This window comes from Tachysurus vachellii, chromosome 19, assembly GCF_030014155.1.
Source record: "Tachysurus vachellii isolate PV-2020 chromosome 19, HZAU_Pvac_v1, whole genome shotgun sequence".
NCBI lineage: Eukaryota > Metazoa > Chordata > Actinopteri > Siluriformes > Bagridae > Tachysurus > Tachysurus vachellii.
In genome coordinates this window covers 16,976,966-16,999,772 of record NC_083478.1, presented here as the reverse complement: position 1 = coordinate 16,999,772, position 22,807 = coordinate 16,976,966, and the positions used below count along the sequence as shown (strand labels likewise).

Genomic DNA, 22,807 nt, shown 5'->3' with positions numbered 1-22,807 from the left:
TTGGTCAAGAAAACTAGAATTCTTCACTTTATAACCTAGAAATATCACTACCCAGAGATTCAGTTAGCCATGCCATCACAATGGCGAAGTTCTTCCAGGCCTGTACGAGGTGGTGGCCCTGGGGATCTTCTGAAATGTGAAAGTCCCATTTAATCAGTATTTTATAGGGAAAAAATTATAGATTACAGCCTGACTGTAATCCTATGAGTGTTTTAAATGAGATGGATGTGAAATTTCACAAACGTATGCACACAACCATGCTATGCTGGCATTTAATTATTTTAGGAAAGTTTTCTGTCAGTTTTTTCTGAAAAAGACACTTTAAATAAGAAAAAAAAAAATCTCAAAAGATTACGACCTCGGTTCTGAGACAAAGCAGCATTTTAGGGACAGAGGCAGAACAGTATATGTCTGTGATCTTGATTCCGCTATTAATAAACTGACCTTCATTAAAAATAGCAACTGTGAGTCATACTGCTACGTGACGTGGACGTTTACAACAGAACATATTTTCCACCAAATTTTTTAACTGCTTTAGACTCCGTCTTAAGCAGCATGTTCCACATTTAATTAAAACCGTTTCTTTGATATTCAATAAAAAAATGCAGCAAAACCTTTAAAAAAAAAACATTGTCTTTTGTCTATGTACAAAAAAAACCTACGTCTAAAACAGACTTTTTAAAGCAGTCACATTTAAAACAATTGGGAGAATTGGAAAAATGAACAAATGGTTCAAAATTAAACTACAAACTACTGCTCTAAAGTGTCTCTGTTTCAGGACCAAATGACCAAAATAAAGCCGTATATTTTTAAGTGCCAAAAAAATTGTGTGAGAGAGAGAGAGAGAGAGAGAGAATGTGTGTTTGTACATGTGTGAACGTTTGCTAGGTTTCTTTGCCCTCCTTTTGAGTGCATAGCTTCCTTCATGTTGTTTTTAATGCTGCTAAAAGAGCTTAAACTTTCCATTGCTTGGTCTTTTGCACTCTTGAAAGAGTCTCCAGTAGAATTAATGTCTGTTTCATTGTATTGACTAAGGGACAGGCTCCTTTAGATGTCAGTGTCTCTCCTTTGATGTCCACAGCAGCAGAAAGTGGAGACACATTGACCGCTGATTCCTGCATGGATGAGCTGCGAGACAAGAGAGAAACTCTGTCATTGGAAGTACACAAGGAAGCAATTTTTTTTTCCACGGGAGCTTTAAGGCTTTTAGATCTGGGTTGAAAATCTTTTTTGATCAATGATTAAACTTTTGAACAACACAATGTTAATGTTACCTCTTATAGATTATATATATGTTTAATTTACAGGAAATTAATTATCAATTAGGAATAATCACGCTGATGATTTCAAGAGTGCTTTGTTACATAATGTACATACTCGCACTGGCTACTTTATTAGGAATACATTCGTTTTCTGCAAACAGCCAATCATGTGGCAGCAGTACAATGACTAACATCAAGCACACACAGGTCAAGTGCTTTAGTTAAGGTTCACATCAATCATCATCATTGGGGAAAGCAAAACAAAAACTCAAGAAATGGATTATGGAATGGTTGTTGGTGACACACAGGGTGGTTTGTTGTGCCAAACTCTTTACTTCCTGTGATTTTTACAGAAAATGTGTCTAGAATTTCCACAGAAAATCAAAAAGCAGCCAGCGAACGTCTCCTTTCTCATGAGAGACATCAAACAAGAATGGCCTGCCTGGTACTGGAAGCTACAGTAACTGAAATAATCACGCTTTGCAACTGAGGTGAGCAGAAAAACATCTCGCAATGCAGTACAAAAGGAATATTTCACTAAGAAAGCTTAACAGCAAATTCTGCACCTTTTCCTAAACTTATATTGGCTTATGTATGGTCATGTGTTGTTGATAGTGGTCTAGAAATGTGCTCCCACCCACCTTGTCTTCATTTGCCATGCTGGTAGGAATATGCTGGATGCTCTGTGGTTGCCTCGATAGTAACCTGTTGCTGCTGGACACCGTTTTCCTACAGTTTCATTTAACATGTGAGCGACATAAAACATCCTGAAAACTCTCAACACTTTTTAAATCTTGGTTATTGTTGCTGCTTTACCTCAACCGAGACACTGGCAGGAGGCACTTGGGTGTACTGGGGTATGTATGTCCCTTGCATAGCTGTGTTTGCAGGTATATACTGAAAACAGAGAGAAAAGTGGTGTAACATTGATCTAAGGAATATAAATGTTAAGGCACACTGGGGTGGTGTGATGTAGCCAACTCGGTTACCACCCAGAAATGAATTGTTTTCCCAATAAGAGCTCAAAGTTCTTGAAGACTTGCATATGACTCTCATAAGTTTCCATATCTCCTTCTAGAAATGTTAAATAATGTCTCCTCTTTTTGAGCTACTGTTATAGAATGATATAGAAGCAATGATGATATAGAATCAATGTTTATTGAATTAACACCATCTCACCATGGTGTCAAGTACCGGAGACTCACCGTGCCAGTGCTGCCCAGGGAAAGATGGCTGAGCTGCTGGGTCAGTGGCATCATGGTGGGCTGGATGGACAGAGTGTGATCCATAGTAGGTGTTAGAAGTGTTCCCTGTGGATATGCCACAGAGAAAAAGGAGAGCAAAGCTGATGAGAACCGTGCTGTATGAGCGTTGTGATGGATGAAGTGCTGCTTTAAAGAAAGACCTACCGTGGGCTGCATGAGGTACGACTGATGGTGCATCCAGGATGGATTGTGTACCTGTGGGAAAGGACTCACTGAGTTTATCACTGAGTCAGCACACGCTGGCACTCATTCTTAGCAGCATTATAATTAATACGCATATAAACACCCACAAATTACAGCCATAACATTAAAACAACTTTGAGATGAAGTGAATAACATTGATTATTTCATTACAGAGGCACCTGTCAAGTCGTGAGAGATATGTTTTATGCTGGAAATGAACAGTCAGGCCTTGGAGTTGATGGGTTTGGAGACAAATAGTGATGGCTAGATGCTAGCATCTCCATAACTGCAGGTGGTGTGGGGTGTTCCTGGTAGGTAGCGTTGAGTACTTACCCAAGAGCAATGGAACAAAGTCGTCTGGTCAGATAAGTCACATTTTCTATTACATATTGTGAATAGATGGGTCTGTGTGAGTCAATTCTGTGGGGAAGAGACGGCACCAGGATGCGCTATGGGAAGAAATCAAGCGTGGGTCCTGGCATTCATGTGGATGTTAATTTGACATGTAGGACCTACATAAACATTAAAGCAGACCAGGTAAACCTCTTTCAGCAGGATAATGCTCCCTGTTGTTCAGGAATGGTTTGAGGAACATTACAAAAAAGTTCAAGGTGCTGACTTGGCCTCCAAATTCCTTAGATCTCAATCCGACCGAGCATCTGTGGGACGTGCTGGACAAACAAGTTCAATCCGTGGATGTCCCAATTCACGAATTACAGGACATAAAGGATCTGCCTCTATCGTCTTTGTGCTAGATACAGTAGCTCACCATCAGAGGTCTTGTGGAGTCCATGTCTCAACAGATCAGAGTTTTTTGGGGTCACAAGACGGACCGCCACAATATAAGGCAGGTGTTTTTAAAGTTATGGCTGAGATATATGTGTGTGTGTATAGATTTATCAACTGACCTATAAAAATACACATGAGAACAGCCCTGACCTGGTATGTTGAAACAGGGGAATGCATGTATGGAGAGACAGAGGTTTGTGTTATCATTCTGTTTGGAGCAATGCAGTAGGGAGACGAGTAGTACCTGTAGGGGGAGACACACACACACACACACACACACAACATTGTCACAGCTCTGTCCGTCCTGGTGATGGACGATTCTGCAACATCTCAGAGAGGAGTTAAGTTTTCACATTGGTATAGACGACTGCTAAAGCACAAGCTCACCCATTCTGTAGGGCAGGGGTCGGGTCATAGGTCAGCATCATTCCACCCTGTAATGAGGAAGAACGAGTATATGAAATTCAGATGGGAGAGAATGAGTGACATGAAAATGTCTGAGAACAAAATCAAGAATTAGGCAAGAAATTCATTGTATGAATCGAAAATATGTGTACAGTAAACGGCCAAAAGTATGTGGACGGCTGACCGGCACACATTTATATATAGAATACCGTCCTAACAAACTAACTGGTCTCAATAATCCTTGTGTCACGCTCCACAATCTAGTAGAAAGCCTTCCCATAAGAGGAGATTATTAAAAGAAATAGAAACCGTATGAGTGCTATGTGATGTGTCCACAAACATTAGGCCATAATAGTGTGGAGCTGCACACGTCCTTCATCATTCTGACATTTGTGTTGTCAGGAGTGAAGCATAATGGTGCTTGCTGTTAATGCTGTTGAAAATAATTAGCAATGGGATAGCTGTGAAGATTATTTACCAAAAACAGCACATCCTGAAGTGTATACATACAACAGCACAGCAATTTACTAGCACCTTTTATCCAGTTACATTTTTTATTAGTTACAGTTTTATTTAATTATTTTTTTTATCTCTATTAAAGTTAATAAGACAAAAAAAATGTAGCTTGGCCTGTTCCAAACCAAAAATATATGCGTATGCACACAAATATATATATATATATATATATATATAATCTGTGATTTGACGTGCAGCAAAAATATTGACAGTTGATCTGCTGCCAGAGAAAACTAATCATCACTTTCTGACCAATCAGAATGAAGAAGTCAGCATGCTGATACATGTATGGTACTAACTGTTAAGCCCGGTTATCTCATAAAGCCCAACGTCATCTGTTGTATTCAGTAAAAGATATTTTAAATTTGATTCGAGTGCTAGACTTCCATATTTCTATATTAATTATAAGTATTTCTCACAGTCTCCCCATCTCTCGTCCACGGCCGACCGTTTAGAAGATATTTGCCCTGACTCTGACGTTTCCTCTGCCCTCCGTCTGCAAACTTGCACAACAGAGGTTCTGTAGGCACTGTGAAAATAACAAACCGAGCATTAAGACAAATGAAATGCACAACTAAATAGTAAATTCTGTAGCCAAACTGAAATTGTCGTGTACCTGCCACTCCAGGTGGTGTCTTGATGTATTTGCCGTTGAAATGCTGAATAACGGCCTCGCATTTCTCTGTCGATTCCATTCTGTTAAGAATTTTTACGTTATATGTCAACAAAGAATGGCAGAGAATATATATATATATATATATATATATATATATATATATATATATATATATATATATATATATATATATATATATATATATATTATATATATATATATATATCTCTTTATTTTCAGAGGATTTGGCGGATGTACCTGGCAAAGCCGACTCCTCTGCTGGCACCGTTGGCATCGCGGAGAATGCGTGTGGAGATGACCTGGCTGAAGGGCTTCAGCATGCTCTCCAGCTCCTGCTCATCCATGGACAGGGGCAAGTTGGAGATATACAGGTTGGTAGGATCTTGCTCCTGTTGCTGCAGAAAGAGATGAAGGTTAAGGTCTGTCATTTTAGTGTGATTTGAGCATTTTATAATACCACAGAAATTTGAGTTGCCAGTGAATTTGTAAAAACCAAAGAATATGTGAAAGAATAAGACATCGAGGAAGATTTTAGGAAGAGTAAGAGTTTGAGTTTTGGGTCTTGAATGAATAGAAAGTGATGGGAGAAAGAAGAGTTTTATGAAATGACAGAGTTGAAGGTAAGAGTTTTGGCTGAATATAAGAAGAGGAAGAGCGTGAAGAGGGAGTACCTGACTGAGACGCACTTAACAAACATGGGCATTAAGGTATGTGTAAGTGTGTGTGTGTGTGTCTGGATATGTATTCCTTTGGCATGGTAGCCAACACTAAGTCCAAGCAATTATGCAGTGACTAATAGCTTCAACATTTTCTAGATAAAAAGGTGTCAAACTAAACTGGCTTGGAGATGTGCAGATTGTCAACTTATTACCATATGCGCATCCTAATTGGCTCTGCAATATGACAGCTCATAGCATAACATGCACCTTCACCGGCAAATACATTCACAATGCATGCTTATTCATGCCCTCAGCCAATTAGACCTATTTCCACAATACACCGCAACAGGAGATTGCTTTTTGCGACACGCACCCGGAATAATTTCTGTACACCTTTCATTTGCATTAAATGCAATTTGTTTGCCGATAGTCTCAGCTAGTCTTGGTGTCACTTATCTGAAAGTAACTCGAAGAATTGTAACGACAGCTGAGACATGGTGGACCTGTAATTCACCCCAGCACCGCTTTGCATATTAATTATACTAGTGTAGAGATGAAATTAAAAAGCTGTAAATGCATTGCCGCTTCATCTCCATGTCATGAATAATGGATGCGTAACTGCAGTGACCTGCAGTGAAGGTGATTTTTAATTTTTTTATTTATTTTTTTTTTTGCAGAGATCTTATTGCATCTTGAGCTGATTTGCTTTTTCTTATGCAAGAAAATGGGAGGTGCTAGAAAGCCAGAGGCAGTTGCTTGCTTGCTTGCTTGCTTGTTCCTAAATAGGTCAGGGTGCTAAGAGACGCTAAAATGGTTGTAATTAAGTCTGGAGTGGAAGGTAATAATGAGTGTTGCTTTATTTCTTTTTCGTGAGACTGATAGAGGAAAGGCTGCACACCCAAACGTCTGGAATGGGGCACTTGAATCTTACATGTACATACTGAAAATAGACATGAACAGTCATGGGACAAGATTCAGTGAGAGAGAGAGAATCATTAGAAGTTGAGAGACAGGAAGAGAGAGTGTGGTGTAACAATGGAAATGAGAGAGGGAGAAAATAAGAGAGGAGTAATAGAGTGAGAAAAGCAGGCTCTTAGTGTGGAAACAGGACCCTCTGGCACTCCTTGTTTATTCTCAGCAAGTTCAGTGCTGAACATGCTCAGGCCTAATGGAGTTGATGACACTATTTTCATGGCCTGGCACCCTCACCCACACACACACTCACACACACACACACACACACACACACACACACACACACACACACTCACTCAGGCCATGGACTAAAGAGCAGCCTCAGAAGACATTTTAGACTCTTTACCTATTATTTCTCTTATTATTCCTCTATTTATCCCAATGAAACCTGCTCTATTTTAGAAATACATCAGTAATTATTTTGTAGAATACTGTAAATAATTCAAAGAAATATATCTGCGTCTAGTTTGGCAAAGAAATTTCTTTAAGATGCTTTGATTGCATTTCACACTCTAGGTAAGACTTTCTCTTATGTCTGTGTTCTCCTAAGACCCTTATTGTTGGTGTGAAACAGATGTTACTGTTCCTACTGTACCTCATGCCAGGTATTTCTAAGAAATGTGTGTGTGTGTGAGAGAGAGAGAGGGAGAGAGGGAGAGGGAGAGGGAGAGAGTGAGAGGGAGAGAGAGAATTGCAGTAACAAGTGCCCTTTTGGGCAAACAATTTGTCTGTCTTTCATCAGTATATGGAAATCTGAATTGAGAAATATTCTTCTGTTGTACTGACACATACTCCACAGATGCAGTGAGTAGAAGACTGGAAGAAAACATTGGATTATTTATTTAACGTAGTCACTGACGGCTAATTCAGATTGGAGAATTGTGACTTCTTACCTTTGCCATCTGAGCCTGAACTCCAGTTGCCTTCAGTGCTGTAACAGCTTTCTGTGCAGATGCAGGACTGTCAAAGTCAACGAAACCGTAGCCTACACACACACACACACACACACACACACACACACACAAATTACAAACACATTCCGAGTGCATACATCTACATAATGCATGTTCAACTACTGAACATGTCCTGAATAATTTCTATGTCATTCAGCAGCTTCTGGTTCAAGTCATTAGGTTAAGCTTCTAGTGTTTCCTGCTTTCCGCTATCGGCTCAAGCTGGCAAGCTGTATCACATGGACAAAGAACTGTGCTCACACACACATGCATACACTTAGTAATGTTTCAGGTCAACAGATGTGGAATTACTCAACAGTGATCTCACTGCTGTTACATGATGACGCACACACTTGGCCCTGATGACGCAAAGTGTTGAGGCCAGCTCGCATGAAAACGCCAAAACGAGAGCAAATCCTACCTTTGCACTTGTTGGTGGTCTTGTCCAGGATGGCCTTGGTGGACACGATCTTGCCATACCTTTTGGGCACGAAATAACAAAAGACAGTGAGGACTGTTAGCTGATTTTAAACACTACTTTCCACATTCCTCCAGTCCTTCCTCTTTATCATTGCTCAAAGTAGATGTTTACCATCATACCTTTCATCTGCTGCACAGCATGTTCCTGAATAATCTGTCGGAAGAGTTAAAATTACAGGCAAAAATCCTTTACCTAGAGTGTCACTAAGTGGCTAAGAGGTTGCTTTGAAACTGTCTCCTTTAGGAGAACAAACAAAGGTTGATGAGGGGCTGCAATGTTGTTGTGTCCTTGTGATTGGTGGTTTCTTAGCCTCTAAGGCAATGGCAGCTCAGTACTTATTTTACAGTGAGGAAAATCCCATGGCTTCTGAAGAACACAGTTGGGCCCTTGAGCAAGGGTCTTATCTCTCAACTGCTTAACGTATATCCAGTTGCTTTGGGTAAACGAGCATTTTCATATCCAAACTGTTACATAAGGCTGATGCATGCTGCTGAGGTAAAACACCCTTGTGGTAAATAATTAGCTTCAAGATTGATCAGTTTTGGGTCTAAGCTCTGTCCCCATATAACTCAAGCAAATGACTGCTGACTTAGAATCAGTGTTACATGTCACGCTAGATCAGGGCCGGCCCTGCGCATAGGCAGAATAGGCAAATGCTAAGGGCGTCGCCCACCACTAGGGGCGCCCGTGCGCCCAAACTATTATTTTTATTAATATATATAGATTCTTTTATATTAATATATATGTATATATATTTTATTACCTGAGAAGTATTTTATTTATATATTTATTATATATATTTTATTGCTGTAAGAACGGCAAGGAAAGCAAGGTCTCTGTAATATAGTTTTTTTTATATAGTTTGTGTGTGTTTCCAAAATATTTTCAAAATAAAGAAAAACAGGACAAAGCTGTGCAGTTTGTTTCTGTTTAAGTTTATGAACAAAATGATCGGAACACAATTGTCTGTGATTCCAGGGGCACCAGGTGAAATCTTGCCTAGGGCAGCAAATTGACCAGGGCCGGCCCTGCGCTAGATAAAGCGGCCCTGTTAAAAACTTTACCATTACTTCTATTCTAAATTACAAGTGTACTGTTTGAGACTGAAGTGGTAGTCTTCCAAATGTCATGGAAGCAAAGATTTGACAAAATTGAAAACAGAATATTTTGTATTAATCAAACATTAGACATTTTGATGTCTATTAATATACAGTAACTATAACTCATCACTTGGCAATGTACGTAAATCTTACACTTATTAAATCACTGATTAAAAAACGTATCAGCTATCAAACTACAGGCAAATATCAAACCGCTTTATCTCCAAGATCCTGCATTCAAGGTCGTACCCCAGAAGCTAAGGTTGTGCTTGCATAAGGATCATATACTTTATTTTTTCCAATGGGATTTAAACCTGATCACAGTACTGAGACAGCACCGGTTAAAGTAGTAAATGACCTGCAACTGGTTTATGTTCAGGGTTGCGTTTCCTTCCTGGTGTTGCCTGGCATGTGCTATCTCTGTGTACAGTTAAGTTATGCTGATGACACACTAATGGATGTATATCAGTCAAACCGGATGAAAAAAAAAATTAAGGAATGTGCTAAGAATATTAGAGATTGGATGCTGAATAATTTCTTATACTTTTTTACGATTTACAGTGTAACGTTGTTTGGAATTTCGATTGCAGCATGTGCAGCAGTAAAAGCCCTTGGTGTAATACTTGACTTCTGTATCTTATTTGAAGCTCGTGTGGATATCATGCAGGCAAAACTAAACGACATATTATGCGGTAGAAGAGAAGCAAAATGCGTAGATGCTAAGTTTATACTACAATTTGTTATCATTAGCGTTAGAGGAGCATTTTGCAACAGTGGCTTGTAGTCTGTTGCTGTTCCAAACGTGCACAAGGATAAGAATAGGTTTCGTTATTGAATGTAATCTCTATTATAATCAGTTGTGTACATGTTGAGAGCAGATATGTGAGTATGAGGAGCCTGAAAATAACCTTTCCTGACTGGTTACGTAGCTTTTAGCGCTGAATGTATCTGAAGTATTGCTACAGGAATGGGCCATTTATTCAGGCACTCAATCAGCATTTTGAGGGTGTACTTATAATGTGCATAATAAGTGATATAGCGCTTCCAGTACACCAGTATGAAGTAGTCTCCGTCTCAAGCGTACTGAATTTTAATTTTTGGCTATAGGCTAAAAACAGCTAGTATATATATATATATATATATATATATATATATATATATATATATATATATATATATATATATATATATATATATATATTAAAAGTCATGCACAGATATATGTATGCATGACTTTTAATGAAGATACTGCTGATTTAAAAATAACATTAAGAAATAAACTTCAAAGTTATACACTGGGGTTTGAAGAAATGTCCGGGCATAGATATTGCTTGGCCAAAAAAAATATCTGTTTGTTTTTTTTTTTTTCTTCCACTCATCCCTGCCATCATTTGCATTGTCTGCATGAAGCATTTATGAGGGTCACCACAATGTGGAGAAACCTTGCTCTCAATAATGGATGCTATTGTGCACACAGACCTGCTTTGCATATCTTGGGGGTGCTGAGATATAAAAGATATATGGCCCAAGCTGCATATGTGTGTGTTGATTGGATGCAGGAGAGGAGATCTCCTGGGAGGCCAAGAAAGAGAAGGGAAGGGGAGGATGGGAGAGAGAGAAAGGGATAAGTGAGAGCGAGGCCTCCTTTCCCCTGGCATGTGCTTGCAGTGTAACCTGAGAGTTTTCCTTGTCTGCCATGCACCACAGTGCTGATGACCAACTGGGTCCTAATGCCCCAACCTGCTAAGAAACATCACGCGGTACAACATATATCTAGCAACTAATATGATGGCATGATTCAAAACCATTTGCCATTTGTACATCTGAAAGTTTACAATACATCTTTCATAAGAAAAAAAGAATGATCGCATCTTGTTACACAAAAATGAAGAGAAAATCTGCATGAAATATTTTCTTCTGACTGCAGTGCAGGAGCATCACAGACATTTTAACAACTAGTATCTGATTACAATCTGAACTGATTATAACCGTATCTCAATGGCACATAAGTATCCAATAACTTGATCAAAGCCTGACTTAGTTTTTACTAATGTTTTTACCAGCACATTTGTTCAACTGGCTTCTTTACTCTTCTTTAATTTATTTATGGTTTCTTAAAGTTTAAGTGCTAAAGTACACTCACTACTGTTGCGATTGTTCGATAAGCCAATCACGTGTCAGCAAAACCGTGCATAAAATCAAGCAGATACAGATCAACAGTTTCAGATGATGGTTTACATGAAACATGGGCACTGGGGGGAGGGAGAGTGGGTTCAGAGGAGAATGGCCACTGACAGGAAGGCTACAGTAATTTAAATAAACATTCTTTATAACCATGGTAAGCAGAAAAGCATCTCAGAAAGTACAGCATGCCAGACCATGAGAATCATTATATACAACAGCGTAAGACCACGCTGGGTTTCATCCGCTCACCCCCACTTTAGCAAGTTTTGCCCATTATGCCACAGCAACACCAAAGAGGGTGAAGGCCGGGACATGCTTCCTCTGAGACACACAAAGCCAGCAACCACACCTTTACAAACTGCTGGTCAGGGAACATGATGTGCCATTTGAGGAGGTTTCATAACCAAGAGACTCTGGAACAACTTGCACCAGTGGCCCTTTAATTACCTAACTAGTTTGTCATACATTTGAGTGAAATTGCTTCAACTACCCTTTTTGCCCACCTTGCTAGCTAGTGTATCATTAATTATTTGAGCATGATATTAACTGATTAAAAGCAACCCCAACACGGGATAAGCACTTTGTAGCAATTACATGCCTGATGGATTAATTAATGACTTTGAACAACATTTGGCTTTAAGGGCTACAGCTTGAGAGTGCAGACTTTATTTAACACCATTGCAGATAGTGGAGTTTGTATGTGTGTGTGTGTGTGTGTCAGCCAAAATCATCCAGGCTTTGTGAGACACTAGACAGACCTGGATTAATTAAGAATTAGTGATTAGTTTACCGAGCTTTAATTCCAAATTGAAATTTGCTTGTGAGATCCAAAAACCTAAAAAAAAAAAAAAAAAAAAAACCTAGCTTAAACCTCTGAGCAAAGATGATTAGTGTGGACATACAAGCGACAGACGTCAATACTGTTTAGACGATGGCGCTAAGTAAACCTGGACTGACTAAACACACCCAAGGTTTATCCTTTACACTGAATGATTTGCAACCCGATTATGCTTCCAGACAAAAGTCACCTGTGGTTAAAACTGAGAAATGACATCCTCACTAGCAGCTGATGGAATGCCAGTACGACTAACGAGAGTCGACAACAAAATTCTGTCGGTGTCAGAACATTTTGGGTTAAATTCTCAAAGTGGAACCGCTATTACAACACTCGTCATAACGCCACCAAATAGAGTACAGCATATACTGTAATTATGCAGGACATTTGGGATAGTTATACATACAGTAATGGCAATGACAAAAGAAGAACAGGTTGTGGCGGCAGAAAGAACATCGCTGTGATGTCTCATCAGACACCAGGCATTTTTCTGAAAACTTTGTTTGCGCAAGCCTGTTTTTTCTGCATGAGCCCATACTGTGTTGATTGATGATGTAAGCAGAACTGAAATATTTAATGGGAGGCATATCGTTAGAAGATCTTAATCAGATTGTCTGACACACAATCTGTTATATAATCCTGAGAGTACATTGGGTTCATTTCAAACAGAGTAACAAGTAATAAGCTTCAGACTGTGATTTCAGTGACGTTATTGATGTTAAGGATTAAACTGTTTTTCAGGTTTTTTAAGGAACTCTCCGGACCACAATAAGAGTTTTATGTAAACATCTTTCTTATAGAATACGAGTATGATGGTGAGCACTGCTCAGGCTTTTTTTTTTTAAGTAATTATCCTTGCAAACGTCCCCTTTACCAGCTGCCACCATTAGCCTCAGGAACACCTGACACATACATCTCTCACTCTCATTCTCCTTCAGCCTCCAGTCACCTTCCCTCACCTCTCTCTTTCTTTTCTTGCCACACTCTCTCATTCTCGTCCCCTCCTTTCTTTTTCTTTCTCTCTGTTTCCTTTCTCTCTCGCCCTCCCAGTTGTTGCCCTTGTTTGTCTTTCTCTTTCCCCTTGGGTTTGCAGTTTCCTGTAGGGCTGGGCGGCCACATCAACAATGTTTCATCCAGACTGCTACAGTCAAGTGAGAGGGCCTCCCTCTCTCTCTCTCTCTCTCTTGATCTCTCTCTCTCTCTCTCTCTCTGCTTTTCCTTTCTGCTTTTTTGCTTTCTTCATCTCTTCATCTTTACCAAAAATTACCATTTTAACTTTTGACTCTACAGTTTCCCGATATTGCATGTCCATAAAAAAACTGTCCTGAGAACAAAATTAAAGGGCAACTTTTTTCACAGAAGAGTATCTGAAGTTTTACACTTGATACAACCCCTCACTGACAGACTTTGATGAGTTTTTCCTCCCCGCTGAGTGTGTTTAATAAAGCATGATTAATAATAAACCTTTTGAGATGAAGAAAGGCGTCATATAGAAACAATGTATGGCTCAGATAAAGTAAAATTCTTCAGAACTCCTTGACTGGGAGAGAAGAGAGAGACCCCTCCTTCGTTTTCTAGCCGTAAAAGGAAGTGAGGCTTTGGAAGGGAGGAAGGGAAGGAGAGGAGGTTCAGAGGAGCGCAATCATGCCTACTTGTTGGAAAGGCTTAGTGCTGCCAACTAGAAAGTGCTTTGTTTGAAACCCAAACCCCTGTTGACTTTACCACAAGTTACAGCCTGCTGCAGGGTTTCATTCCACAGCCGGGTCATCTAAGCTAAAGATAAGGGAAACGGGTTTACTGAGTTCACCGTAACGAAAGTAAAAAAAAAAAAAAAAAGAAAGAAAGAAAAAACATGAGTATACACATCTACAAAAAGAGTATACACACAAATGTAAAATCTATCAATCACTCAAACAAAGATGTTCAGTTGTATTTCATTAACGCTTTGGCTCAAGATATCTATGGTGTTTTTTTCCCCTCACTTGTATGTATTAGGTAATTTCAGGACATTTGGCATCTCAGTCTCTACAAATGTCTACCTCTATCTAGCCTGAGATGAATTACTATTAATCTTAAGACCTGTGATGCCAAATTCTAGCAGCAACGATAGAATTTGTTTGAGTAACTCAAACAGAATGGCAAGTTCTTGTTTTGGGATTACTTCACTTTCAAAATTTTATTTGTCGTTACATTTATTTGTTTGGAGACTAAGTACGCTGTGTATTTGTAGTGCTGCAAATATTTATGTCTGTATTCGTATTTGGATTAAACCCAGTTTGCTTTTACTTGTTCTATGATTAGGAATAATAATAGTACACCATCTATTCACACAGGTGATACTCACGGCTGACAGAGTTTAACCAGGTCTTGGTCTGTGGTGCCTGGGTGGAGACCGCGGATATAGAGGTTGGTTTTGCTCAGCTGGTCCCCTCCACCGCTGCTCCCATTACTGCTGGTTGTGGGGTTGGGACTGGGAGGTGCCATCTGTTGGGTGGAGGACACATATGCCTGCTAAAAAAAATTTAGAAAAATAAGCTGAGACTTGGTTCCACCCATGAGATACAGTAAGACTGAAGTACTCATAGGAAACCAGGAGAATTCTGATATTAACTTGAAGGTGTTTAAAAGTTTTTTGTTTTTGTTTTTCACTTTTGAGAAAACTTGAAATGGTTCGGTACCAGAGAACTTGAAAGATTGTAAAAGTATGGTCTTGTCTCTCCAGTTTGGTCCTGATCCCTGAGTTCATGTTGTCGTTCATTTGGGTTTCTTTCGTGTTCTCACTGTCGAAACGTATACCAGCAGGTACGCTAGGTGTAAATAAGTGCCTGAATATGCATCCCATCCAGGGAATATGCCTCATGTCCAGGAATAGGCCTCATAACTATCGTGACCCTGACCCGGGATAAAGCCTTGTCCAAGATAAATAAATCCCAAGTGTTATTTTGCAACATTTTTTGAACAATAATATACCGCCTTCCATGTGCCAAATTCAGTCCATCTAACCTTCACAAACTCCAAGATAAGTGTTTTGGTTTACATCCTTCTGCAGGTGCAGGAATCACTCAGACTCTCAATAATCAGAGCACTACAGATTGATCTCATGTGTAGGGCTGGAAATGGCCTTGCCCCACTTCCCCCCTCTTTGCAAGGCTCTGCTTACTTTTCCAATTAACTCCTCATCAGTCACAGGGGCAGGCAAGGATGGAAGATTTCATTAGAAAGGCCTGTGAAATCAGACCACGGACAGGGAACAATGGACCGGTTTAATGCAGGCTCAGAAATCCCTAGTGTAGCTGTTGATGGTTGAAATTTGGGAAGGGTGGCTTCGTGGGAATACCTGTCATGAAGGTTAAGTCAGGGCCCTGGACACATCTGTAATTAATGGGTTGAAAACATGCTTGATACACTCTTCCTAATCTTCTAAAAACCCAAGGTAACGTTAGTTCTGGTGTTTTGTAGAGGTGGTGGGATTTCATCCTCATGAAATATCATCCACCTTAAAGCTATTTCACTGCCTCAACTAATTGTAGATGGTTGTTTTGCTAACACTAGAGTATGAAATGAACTTTAAACCCCACGGATAGGAAATAGTCTCTTTTGTTCTTTGTGTAATCGGTCTCAAATTCACATGTTTTCCATATGTTCTTGTGTCCTCAGTTTTACTCTGAGGGCACCTGCGTCCTTTGGGGCGTGCTATGTTTTAGGGTGAAGAACATCTGATTAAAATGACTCCACAGTTGTACCACACTTTTTTCCCCTGGTCCATACATGTATCTCCAGGTCTGTGATCTCTAAAAGTATGCTGAAATATCCACAGCTGCCATCTCCCACCCAAGAAAAACATTTATCTGCACTCAGATTACTTCTATCTAACATTTCTCAGCCTCCTCTTTGGAATTGGCAGGGATCGTGTTTAAAGGGTTTTGAAAGCCTTTCAAAAACCGTATTCCTATTCCAAGAGGCCTTGTTCCCACTCGGGGAACGCTTTTGACGTGCACGCTGTATGATCCGGTACTCTTTGCCCCATTCCGCTCCTCTTCAGGTCAGGCTTCGCCATTGAGGCTTGTCTAATTGGCGGCTGAGCTTGTTAGCATCCGGCGCTAATCTCTCTCATGTGCTGGGGGGCAGTGAGAAGTCACTGTCTCGTTAAGGCCGCTCCACTCTGCTTGCTTTGCTTCGCATGAGAAAAGCTGATGACTGAAAAGCACCTTCTCTGCCAAGCCCATTCGTCCTGCTCAAGGTGAGACGCAACTCGACTCCCACCTAAAGCCATCAGCTGAACAACTAATATGCAAAAGAACGCACCGAATGTAGTCTTTAATAGTGTACACACTCTGCCATGTATTCTTTTCCATTTAAGATGGTTCAATTAACAAGAGCCTCTTTAGCAAAGGCTTTCAGATCAACGTCAGTGGTGTTACTTGTTTGTCGGCCGCTTATATATGGTTAAAATGCCGAACACATGTCAGAAGCATTCTTCACAGTCTAGAGATACTAACCCTGAGATTTACACCTGCGTTCTCACATTCCATGAGCCTGTCTCGGCTCAGCGTTCCTGCCGATCTGATCCTTCTTGCTTCTATTGAGCGAGGCTTTGCTCGCTGTGACAAGCTGCAGAGCAAACACCCCGGTCACAGACAAATCAATATGAGCAAAGCACCTCACGGTACATCTCGCTCTCTGCCTGATTCAATCAGCGAAGCTCTCCTTCACTGCACCATACACACATGCAGGCTCTATCAGCACTGTCTGAGATATGTGGTCTGATAATGAGAGTCTAGTCGAGAGAACATGCAACATATATCTGCTGTAGGATTACAAGCACCAGGAACAACATCCTTTTGGCTGGGATAGAAAAGTGTTTTATCAACTATGCAAAAAGTTCCAGGCAAAAATCATGCAAATCGTGCACCACGTCTTTAATGAAACCCGACGCATTTAGCAGGATGTGTACACTAGGGTGATTTGAATATGAAATCATGATCAGTGTATCTATTAGGATTTAATGGGAGGAAATGTGATATGCTGTGACTGAGTAATCTTTAACTGTACCATATGGGCAATTACTAAAATACTTTCAGATATGTTTCTCTGATGACTTGAAAACCATTTTCAGTTAAACAACATGAGGTGTTTGTCCATAATGAGCCTCAATCCTCAGTGTATCTTGGCAAACATCCTGAAAGTCTCTAGAACTGTCCTGGAGGGATGAACACTATTGTTCCTGACGATAATCAGGAACAATAGACCTTACTCCAAAATCTCTCCTAAATGTTCATTTGGTTGAGATCCAGTGACTATATAAACCACTTTGTGAGCTCTTTTGTCTGGTGGATATGGGCGGTGTAATCCTGGAAGAGACCACTCCCATTTCGGTAAGAATTTTGTATTGATTTGCAGTTATGTTTCCCTCTAAACCTCCAGCTTTATTGGGGTGAAAACCTGAATCTGCTCTAAAAGGATAAGAGAAACCCGCACTGTGCGACACAGTACCACAAACATAACACTGCCACTTGCTTTTCTAATATTGGTCTTCATTATAGACCAAGATATACATTTAAAAATACACTGCCTGCCTCAAAAACTGCCCTAAATGCATGAAATTGTTTTCAACTGTTATAACTATGCATACACCAGAACATTCTTTTAATAACTTCAGCTTGGGATGCAGCTTCTGGATAATTGTGGTGCTTGTGTAAAAATGTATATGGTGTGAAAAGTATTGCATGTGTGAAGTTAGTAGGAAACAAATGTAGTTTTAACATTTATGTGCTACATGTCTACATAACCTACTGTATGTAATGCTGTGTGACTACAGACCAACACCGCACTGAAAATTGGACATGAAGCAAGCTAGCAAACATTAGAATCCAGACCAAACTACAGTTTCAGGTCCTCCCTTGCTCCAAATACAGACCTGATCCAACTTATTGAGTGATTCATAATTAGCTCTTGAGAGGGATCAGGTGTTTTGGGGGTGGGGGTGGGGGGGTTGTTGACTGTCTGCTGGAGGACTGTGGGCTGGATTCAAGTTCCTCTGAGAGTGTGTTTCATTTCGAAACTTGCGCAAATTTTGAAACCTCACCACTTTGGTGGAAAAGAAACACTGAGATGTTGATTTAATTGAAAGCAACAGCAAACCAAGAAAGAAGAAATATCACTCAACCCCTCGGGGTCCGCCTCCCTCCTCCCACATTTTCTCGTTAAACCTCCAGATGAGGGGTTACGCTGTACTTCTATTTCGACAGCCTTCCCCTCCCTGTGACTTATTCACGTATGAAGCCGTCAAGCCGTCCTGATATCTGCCGAAAGAAAAGCTTTGACGCCGACACCTCCAGATGTGAGCTTGTTGCTTGAGCTGGGAATTCCAGGAATTTCAACTCATTAATCTGTGTGATCTGCATCCCTGCCAAGAGTGCGGGAAGGAGCCAAAATTTTCTCTGGGACTCATTTCAAAACTCAACCCTATACACACATCCACTGGTGCTTTCTACTAGCTCTGCGTGGGGAGTGTACTTTTTGTCCTCTCCTTGAGTTTTCTGTGCCTGGAACAACAAAACCAAACCCTTCTCTTTCTAAGAAAAAAAAAAGACAACATTTTTTACTTATTTAAAGTTCGTTTTTTTTTTCCGAGTATCGTCTGGATGATCTTATTAAGGATGTGGAGAAGAGATTGTTAATGCGTAAGCTGATGAGTCAGCTTTGTAATTCAGTCACGCGAATGAATATTATTGAATATTTGCAGCTTTTTCGCAAAATAACAGAAGTCGCTTCCAGAAGGGGATACAATGCATTCAGATTACTGATTAGAGTTAAGTATTCATGTTTAATCGTTTTCTGCTCCTTCTATAAACTATTCCATTGCCGACGTTGTCACCGTGCACAGACTTTATAGCACTATATCTCACTGTTATAGTTGCACAGATGCCGTGGTTATGATGACACTTCGAATAATGTTCTTAAAGCTACAGCTGATGCACTCTAATGTAATCCAGCATCTGCAGTATAAGGTAGCAACAAGGATGCAGTGTAATTATTCCTCCAGCTCAGTAAACTCCACATACTTTTGCATCATCATCAAAACATGATTGGCAGCAATCTCCGTTCACTATTAAAGGTCGCATTCATACACGCTAAACCGAGCTCGAAACTGGAATGCTTAGGCCTGGAGTGGAATTTTGCTCTAGCCCACACTGAAAATACAATTTTTCGTCATTTCCAAGCATGCAAACGCAAGGTGCCAAATGTAAACTACCAATCCCCAGAGCCTGTACTCATACACTTTAGCCAAGTGAGTAATCCACAGGTCTGGATTCTGGGACTAAGCCTGTGTTGTTTGGCTGTCCTTAGTCTGGAAGAAGATGACCTTGCCAGGGCGTTCAGCACTGCGCTGATCATGCAGCAGTTTCTCTCGTCCCGAAGTGCCAAAACAGTTGCTCGGGGTTCATCCTTAACATCTGGATATGTACTAAGCAACAAATCACTTGGTTTATCCCGTACTGAAAACGGGACGGTTTCAACCCGCTTCTTGATTACAAAAAAGTAAACTATAGAACGTTTCCACTCTAAAATGATACCAAACTGATCATTTCTTTATCAACACCATCAAGTGTATGCACTTTATTAGCATCTTGCAGTATGTTGGTATCTTTTACCCACAAAAGTGTGAACCCTTAAAGTGGCCCATCGCCTTAAATCACTGTACACAATGAACAGGTGTAAGCTACGTATTAAAGGTACAAAATGTGCACCTTTGAGGGGAGAAAAAAAAGAAGCGGTACAGAAACGTAGACTTAACAGTTTTTCTAAGAGGGTAATAAATATCTGAGAATAACTATTATAAGGTCATTATCGGTATTATATAATTACTTATAAGCACTTAAGGCCAAATCAGTTAAGGCTGTTTAGTGTCAAGACACAATTCTGTTTTCATAAGAGGAACACAGAAGACTTTTTAAAGCCCCCCCACCCTTCCCCCCAACCTTCCCCCCAACCCTTAATAACTACTAGCCATTTTTTTGCATCACGCTAAGAGTATTTAAGGGTAGGGAGAATTACTCAAACTTGGTTAAACTCATTTACTATTTGCCCCCCAAATAACACCACCACCACCACCCATAACACCCCCCCTCCCCCCCAATGTCCTTTGCTATGGAAACGCAGATCAATAAGCCATCCTAATTAACGGCGAGCTTTGATGTCATGGCACGAGCTTTGCCGTTTCCCTTTTAAACCGCGAGCTCAACTTCCCCGACAGCTCAAAAAATGACCCGAAACCTTTAACACACTCCCGGACTTCATCCCTGTCCCGCTACACTAGCGGTTTACGCTCTCCGGTACCGGATAAACTCCCGTTCACCCCGTACTCACCCCCCCTCCACCCCCCACCCGTCCTACCAATACGCTCCACTTTCAAGGACACTGCAGCTCGCGGCCGCGCAAATTTAACGCAAAGCCGCGCTGATAAGCCACGCAAAAAAAAAAATAAAAAAATACCAAACAGCGTTCACGCGCGAGCCGAAGCGTCTCGCGGCTCCGTACAGCGGTTACCTTTTTGCCGGTCCGGTGAGTGTAGCCGTTATACGGGCTGGTTCCTGTCCTTGGCGGTGCGGAGAGCAGCATTTTATTTTCCCGACCGTGTGCCGTACGGAGCGGCGAGCTCAACCGAGGCAGCCTGGTGACGTCACACAGCGCCGAGTGTGGGAAGAGATTGGAGCCGCGCGCCGCGATCACACCAACCCGAGCGCGCGCGCCACTACCGCGCAAAACTGTTTATTCATATAGTATCACAGGATACACGCAAATGCCCCATAATAACAATAATAATCATAATTTTTTACTACTGTAAGTGCTCATGAACATTTAAACGTCATACGAATTTCATGTCTAAAAAATCACATGGGGATTTTTTCATGTTTCTCACGTGTTTTTACACGTGCGTGTGTGTGTTTTTTTTTGTTTTTTTTTCTGATGAGTTTTTTATCATTTTTTTTGTTTCCAGCAAAAACGTCAGGTTATGTTTCCCATCTCACTCCCCCTTTATTTTCCAAATTAACACGTGAAAGTTTTCTGGTTGTCTGTCCAGTTTGTAGAATATGTGATTTTCTCATGTGAGTTGTTTTAGACACATCACCTGGTGTCACATATTACAGGAAGATCTGACCTTCATATGGGACGAAGGATATGATTCATAGGTTAAATCTACGCATGATTTAAGATGCTTCACGTATAGTAAACGTTTCACGTTTTGCACGTGTTTTTATATTGTATTAAAAAATTATATTGTTGTATTATATATTTTATATGTGTCTTTTCTTTAACATGCGACATTTATTTTCATGTATTCTCCATGAGTCAATTTAACATGTGATTTTTCCCCACACATGATTCATTTATATACAATGTGAGTAATCCATGTTCATTTTTCGTTTATAATTTATTTATTTTCAAATGTGATTTTCCCTCCAGTGCCATTTATTTATTTTCAAGTGATTACCTATATGATTTGTTTCATGATTTTCATGTTTATTTTCCAGACAAATATTTTTTTTTCCATAATTTAATCATTTTCCCATGGGATGTATTCCACATGATTCTTTTTTTTCTTTCATTTTTACATACATTTTCCCCCCACTTGCATACATTTTCCCCCCACTTATTATATTCACATGTGGTTTCTCCCACAAGCTCCAGTTATTTACATGTGATGATTTCCAACACTATTTATGTCTACGTGTATTTTTTTCCACACAATGAATCTTCTTGTAATGCTTTTCCACATGATTCGTTTGTTTTTATACATTTTTACGCATGTAGTTTTCACCAGTTTTGTTATATCCTTATGTGACTTTCATATGAGAGATTAATTCATTTTTCCATGATTTTATCCACACAGTGCTTTTTTCACATGTGATTTTCATCATGGTTTTACAAATGTTTTTTCACATCTCATTTTGTATGGGATTTTTCTGTATAGTGATTTAAGTTGCTTATGGTGTGTTACATCTCTCTATGTATCCTGCTCTGTGTTGGTACGGAGAGTCTGAGTCTGTTTGAAAGATATAAGCATAAACAAAAACATGCTTTAAGTTATAGAAAACTATAGAAAGAGTTTCCAGTGTCATCCCCTCGTGCATTCAAACACGGGTTGAAAGCGGTTCTGACGGTGATGAAGGTAGCAAACATGTCATGTAGGCTACAAATCCAGTTTTACAAGTTACAAGTCAAAACAGCACATAAAGTAGTAATATGTGAACCTATAAAGTATGACCATTAAACACAAACCTGTCTGAATATTTCATGATTGTCACATTAAAATGTAAATTCAAACCTGGCATTACGCATTGTACGCTGTAATATGTTTAGATCACATTCAAATATGATTACTTTTGGCATGAAAATAATTCCAGACGTCTGTATGTTCTTTGCTTTTATTTATGCCAAAAGTTTGTACCCATTACTTTTAAGGAAAAATTAACTAAATAAACATTACAATTATCCTTCTGTCCTTTTGGCTAATTTGTACTTTGAAAAATGTGAGTGTCATTTACCAGTTTAATTTAT

The 22,807-nt window shown here is 39.9% G+C and overlaps 1 protein-coding gene across 3 annotated transcripts; it reads right to left on the bottom strand.

Annotated features, from left to right (window-relative positions):
* Positions 1 to 256: 256 nt before the first annotated feature.
* rbms2b (RNA binding motif, single stranded interacting protein 2b) lies at positions 257 to 20,987 on the bottom strand. 3 transcript variants are annotated; one of them, XM_060895070.1, is made up of 14 exons: positions 20,795 to 20,987; positions 14,589 to 14,755; positions 8,066 to 8,124; positions 7,585 to 7,676; positions 5,295 to 5,452; positions 5,037 to 5,116; positions 4,840 to 4,949; positions 3,887 to 3,933; positions 3,650 to 3,743; positions 2,672 to 2,722; positions 2,468 to 2,527; positions 2,079 to 2,159; positions 1,904 to 1,991; positions 257 to 1,128 (listed from the first exon to the last, which is right to left on the bottom strand). In XM_060895070.1, exons 1-13 carry the CDS (start codon positions 20,864 to 20,866, stop codon positions 1,911 to 1,913), a joined length of 1,152 nt encoding a protein of 383 aa, XP_060751053.1. In that variant the 5' UTR covers positions 20,867 to 20,987; the 3' UTR covers positions 257 to 1,128; positions 1,904 to 1,910. The 3 variants fall into 3 exon arrangements, with proteins under 3 accessions (XP_060751053.1, XP_060751052.1, XP_060751054.1); XM_060895069.1 differs by having other exon boundaries at positions 2,468 to 2,572; positions 20,795 to 20,981; XM_060895071.1 differs by having other exon boundaries at positions 2,468 to 2,572; positions 14,589 to 14,752; positions 20,795 to 20,967.
* Positions 20,988 to 22,807: the final 1,820 nt, after the last annotated feature.